The sequence below is a fragment of the Hylobates moloch genome, unplaced genomic scaffold (genome assembly GCF_009828535.3).
Source record: "Hylobates moloch isolate HMO894 unplaced genomic scaffold, HMol_V3 SCAFFOLD_20, whole genome shotgun sequence".
In the NCBI taxonomy this organism is placed as follows: domain Eukaryota; kingdom Metazoa; phylum Chordata; class Mammalia; order Primates; family Hylobatidae; genus Hylobates; species Hylobates moloch.
Genome location: NW_026652295.1, coordinates 1118674 through 1124255, shown reverse-complemented (window position 1 = coordinate 1124255; position 5582 = coordinate 1118674). Strand labels below are relative to the sequence as shown.

The window sequence follows — 5582 nt, the reverse complement described above, 5'->3', positions numbered from 1 at the left end:
CCACTGCGGCCTGGAGGGGTTTTCGACGGGGTGGAAGGGAACTGCGGCAGTTTAAAGGCGCCGACAGGGCGGGCTGGCGGCGGCTGTCGGGGGCCAGCACGGGTTTCTTTGAAAAGGGACCCACCGAGCCCTGGCCCCGCAGCTGCAGCTCCAGGCAGGACTGACAGGTGTCAAAGGGCGATTCCCAAACCAAACAGACCCCTCGCCCACACCCCGCATCCCGCGTCCCCCGCGTGGGCCGAGGGTCACTCGGGTGCTCCTCAGCCTGGTGTTTGCGCAGCTGAGGCCGGTGCCTTTGTCCGGGACGGGCGCGCTGGGGCGAGGGGAGGAGAGAGGAGCGGGCGGGGGAAAGGATGGGCTGCAGCAGGGGCGGGAGGAGGCGTGCGCGGGGGGAGGGCGCGAGCCCTGCCCTTGGCGTGGGGGGCCACTTGGGCGCGGCCAGGCCCGGGGGCCTGGGACTGTGAGCCCCGAGCCCTCCTCCCGCGCCTGCAGGGAATGCAGTTTTCTGGGCAGATGCTGGAAGTAGCTGCTGGGCTCGAGAGGTCCCACCGCCACCGCGAGGCTGCTGCCTGAGGGCAGGGTCCTGCAGGCGGACCCAGCCGCCCCCCGAAGGCCGACACGCCTGCCGCGACGTGCGGTCCCGCGGAATTCCAGCTTCGCCTGAACTAAAAGCAGCTGTGCAGCTTTCTGCGTTCACTGAGAAAGCGGGAGCTGTGCCGTCGCCTTTCCTTCTGGGCTGCCTCCGACCCAGCACTGAGAAACTGAAACTCCCCGGGGCTGGGCGTGTGAAGGAGGGACAGGGAGGGGGCGACAGCCCAGGACCCTCCAATCCCCCCGCCCCGCCCGCCCAGTGTGATTGTCCTTCTAGTCGTGGGATACTGAGCTTGGAACTGGTCATGAAATAGGGGTGCAAAACTCATGCGACTCTGACAATTTTTTAGGAACCCTTACAGTCCCTGGGGAAACAAGGAAGGGGACCAGAAGCTAGGAGGGGGCAGCATTCTACCAGACTCCAGGGTGTTCATTAGCAAGGAAGGATTTATTTTTTCTTTTGAGGGGAGGGCGGAACAGCTGTGATTTTTGGAACACTACCTTTGTCTTTCACTTTGCTGTTTGTGTGTTAACACGAATAAATCAGAAGCGACTTTAAATCTCCCTTTGCAGGACTGTCTTCACGTATCAGTGCAGAAAATAAAACAGTGGCTTTACAAAAAAGACGTTCAAGTAGGCTGCACTTTGCCTCTGTGGGTGAGGCACACTGTGGGAGAGACACGGTCCCCCGGAACCAGAGGTGGGAAGGACAGAGCTGGCTGACTCCCTGCCCTCCCGCGTTCTCTCCTCCATGTGTTTTGAAGAGGAAAGCAACATGTTGAGGTCTGATCATTTCTGGGAACCCTCTGTCCCCTGCCCCTAGTTGCTGGTCTGTTTCAGGTTTATTTTGGGGTCGGATTATTGGCCCTGTGGGTGCAAATGTTTACCTCTTGCCGTAATTCAACCCTATTATTATCACTATTTATGATTACTAAGTAGATGTAATCCAAATCAGTCAAGACTCATCATCTGTTAACCGGACTTAAGGAAGATTTTTTCTCTCCCATTCCTGCCAAAAGAGAGCATCCTGAAATAAACGCCACCCTCCTTCCCCACCTCATTATATGTAGAGCTCAAATCCTCCTCCTGTCCTGGGTAAGATGGGATCTACCCAAGAATGGCAGCCATGGCAATGAGGCCTGTTTCTAGTCTCTGCATTTCCCACAGTTTGTATTACTCTCTAGAATTTTGCAATCCATGCACTGTTAAAACTGTATTGCCTAGGAACCTACTGAAGAACAGGTGTTCACCCTGGTACTCTCACTGATGAAAATCCTCCCTTATATTTGTAATATGGAAAACTGTCTCTCCCTCTCTCCAGGTGGCATTTTCCCTTCAGACTGCAGTTGAAACATGCAGGACACTGCCACCGCTTCAAGTGAAATCTTTACAGATGAGGGAAGAGTGAAAAAAATACTACCCATTGGTTCACACTCAATTGAACTTTTGCATTCCTAAAAAGGTGGATGGTTTTGTTTTGACAAAAACACTATGACATTTAAATTGCTCTTGAAATTGCCCTGAAGACACCTTTGATGTTTTAAGATAGTCTTATGACAAAAAAGTTGTCAAAAAAGTTGGGGCTCCAACTTGAGCCCCAAATCAGAACCAATTTACCTGAAAATATCTGTTTGACTCTAGGCTTGTTAAGAGCTCAACTTGCCTGCTAAAGGATTCTTGGGAGAGAGAGGGACACTTCCCTCTCATTTGTTCTGGAAGCGCTTAGGTGACTAATTAGAGGAGTAATTGGTTTTCAAGTTTTAAAAAGTCCATGAATGGAAGTCCTATCTGAAAATTTGTCTAGCAATGTATCTCCTAAGGAAATCTGCAAGCCCATTCTATAATACTTTCATCGAATTATTCAGGAAAATATTTTTATCTCCAAAGAAGTTTCTTGAGGCCAAAACCTGAGCCCATTTTTTTGGGAGGGGGGACAGACATAAAAATCTCTCCACTTCCAACCCATCATCACAATGTGTTAAGTCAGTTGTGAGTTTTATTAAAAAATAAGCACTATGCTTGGGTTTCATAAAATTTATACATGAATATGTACACAGACACAAATAAAATAATATTAAAAATAAAAATCACACTTGCTTTCAAGTGGCAGTGGTCCTGGCACCCCACATACAGAATCAACTTTTCCTTTAAAGAAATTGCTTGGCCCAAGGAGACCACAGTTAGAGAACCACTAATAAAGCTGTAGCCCGTTGCCTGCAACATTTTCAATTCAGGTTTCAAAAATATATAAATAATTTAATTACAAAACCCAACATTTTTTTTTCTCTTGGCACAGTGAAGCATTGGTCAATAGCAAGAAATCACTGAAGAGCCTCTGACATGTCTCTCACACTCAGTCATACCTGGAAACGCCACATACGTACACGGATGGGGGCCCAGAAACCCCAAATAGTAGTCATATCATTTATAGTGTGGAAAGGTTCCCTGATGTACTTAGGGGGGAGGGGAGGGACATAAATCAATGGAAGGTGCGACGAAAACAGCAGAAATAAGACGAAGCCTGGGCGTTAAAGAAAGACCAAAAAAAGTCCTTATGAAGGGAAGGAGGGGCAGGCTTCGCAAACAAACTAAAACAAGAATTGCTTTGGTCCTCTGTAAAGTTATAAAAGACAAAGGAAAATAGCCTGGCCTAAGTTCAAACACTCCTGTCAAAATGCTTTCGCTTTAAGGCACGTTTGATGGAGATTTTAAAAATTCATTTTCCTCTGGATTGAAAGTGCAAAGTCCGCGCGGGCCCGCGTTCCCGCCTCCCCGACGGCGCGCACTCGGCGTTCCCGGGCCCCGCGGCGCGACTCAAGCTAGGAGCGTCTCCACCGGGTACGTCAGGTGCGGGCCTGGGCGGCGGACTGAGGCCGCCTGCAGGGCTGCGGGCAGCCGCAGGGGGCAGTACAGGTGCGCGCCGCCGGCCGCCGGGCCTCGGAGTGGCTTGGCGGGGGCCGCGGCCGAGAGGGGTGCAAGCAGGAGGGGCGGCGCGGCCGGCGGCATCTCGGCCCCGCGCGCGCCCAGCAGCGCCGGTTCGCCCGCGCCGTACGCGCAGAGCGGCAGCAGGGCCCTGCCGTGCGCCGCGGGGAGGAGCGCCGGGAACGCGGGCAGCGGCGGGCAGGGCGCAGCGCCCCACTGAAGCGTCGTCCCGGGGGCCGTGTCCCTGAGGCGGCGGCTGCGGAAGGGCTTGCTGAGGATGCTGTCGATGGCGAAGGAGCTGGAGAACTTGCCCGCGGGGCTGGCGCGCTCCTCCTGGCGGGCGGGCGAGCGCATGCGGGGCGAGGCCGGGGCGGCAGGCGCGGGCGGCGGGGCGGCGGGGAGGCCCGGGGCCTCCTCGGGCCGCAGCCCGGTCGCGGGGGCCGGCACGCGGTGGCTGAGGCGCTTGCGGCGGCGGCGGAAGACCCCGTCGGCGAAGGTGTACTCGCTGTTGGGGTTGAGCATCCAGTAGTTGTCCTTGCCCCAGGGCCGCGAGGGGTCGCGCAGCACCTTGACGAAGCAGTCGTTGAGCGAAAGGTTGTGGCGCACGGAGTTGCGCCAGCCCGTGTAGCTGCCGCGGAAAAAGGGGAACTTGCCCATGAGGTACTCGTTGATCTCCGCCAGCGTCAAGCGCCCGCCCGCCGAGTCGCGGATGGCCATGGCGATGAGCGCGATGTACGAGTAGGGGGGCTTGGGCCGCCGCGTATACGGCTTGCTGCGTGCGCCCTCGCCGCTCCCCGCGCCGCCCGCGCCTGGCCCCGCCGCCCCGGCCTCCGCGCCCTCCGCCACCACCGCTGCAGCAGCTGCTGCCGGGATCGCCTCCTCCGCGCCCGGCCCGCCTCCCGCACTCTGTTCGCCGTCGCCCGGCGGATCTCTGGCGCCGCCGCCCGCGGCCGGGCTGTTGGCCGCGCAGTCCCCATCTGAGCCCAGGGAGTCGTCTCCCGCCGCCGACAGCGGGGACGGCGCGTCGCTGCCTCCCGCGCCCTCCAGGTCACTGCCCTGCTTGTCCCCGTGGGCCGCGCGAGGGGCGAACACCTCCAACTTCATGCCCGCCCACCCAGTCCCTCCCCGGCGTCGTACCCTCTTCCTTCGCGCAGCCTAGGGAAGCTGGTGCCAGGGAAGGGGATGGCGATCCGGGGCCGGGATCTTCGCCTTTTTCTCCCGGGAGCTCTGCCCTGGTCTTCTGAGACAGTCACTTTTCCGGAGTCCTCTTCCGCTGGGCTGCTTTGGAGGGGCGGTAAGTGTTGGGTGGACTGTGGGGCGGAGAGGGAGGAGTTGGGTGGGTGTCGCCTTCGGTTCGACGTTGAGACTTTGGGGTGAATGTGTGCAGGGGCCGCGGTTCCACCCTCGGGTGCCCGAGCACGCCGGGCTTAGAAGGCTTTCCTGCTGGAGAGAAGCAGCATGCGCATCTGCTGCTCCTTAAAGAGCCCAGGAGGGGTTCTTCACTGGCGGTCCCAGGTCCCGTGCGGGCGTCTTCGGGGCACGGAAATGGTGCCGGATGATGTGCGTGCCCACCGTGGGGGAGGGTCCGGCGCCTTCAGCCTTGAGCACCCGCGGAGGCGAGTCCTCGAGGCCGCTGCCCCCGCAGCCGCCTTCCCGCCCCCAGCCTCCGGGGCAGCATCTCCCGGCTGGCCTGCCGCGGCTGCGTCTCGCCTCCACCTTCGGGCCGGCCCAATATAACCCTGCGGCGGCTCCGCGGGGGCGGGGCCTGGGCGCGGACTGCAAGGGGTTGGGGAACGAGGTGACCGAGGTGGCGGCGGCTCCCCAGCTCCCCAACGGGCGCGCACCAGGCGGAGGCCACACTGCAGCGCGGCGGCAAAGTCGCTGGCGCAGGTTGTTTGTTTTGGGTCTGCTGGCCCCGCCTTCCTCCTCCCGCCAATGGGGAGCGCGCGCGCGCGCCGCTGTGGGTTTGCGCGTGTCTGTGAGTGTGCGTGTGTGCGCGCGCGGGGCCGCTCCGCCAGCCGGCTCCTCCGTTCAGGTGTGGGCCCCAGCCCCGGGCAGCCCGCGAGGGC

The 5582-nt window shown here is 59.0% G+C and overlaps 1 protein-coding gene across 1 annotated transcript; it reads right to left on the bottom strand.

The window, feature by feature from the left end:
• Positions 1–2559: 2559 nt before the first annotated feature.
• Positions 2560–5354, bottom strand: FOXQ1 (forkhead box Q1). The gene has a single exon (XM_032140679.2). The coding sequence runs from the start codon at positions 4615–4617 to the stop codon at positions 3406–3408; it is 1212 nt and encodes a 403-aa protein (XP_031996570.1). The 5' UTR covers positions 4618–5354; the 3' UTR covers positions 2560–3405.
• Between the last annotated feature and the right edge of the window lie 228 nt (positions 5355–5582).

Excerpts from the sequence above, each read along its gene's own strand:
- FOXQ1 (XM_032140679.2), bottom strand. The coding sequence starts at position 4,617 with ATGAAGTTGGAGGTGTTCGCCCCTCGCGCGGCCCACGGGGACAAGCAG.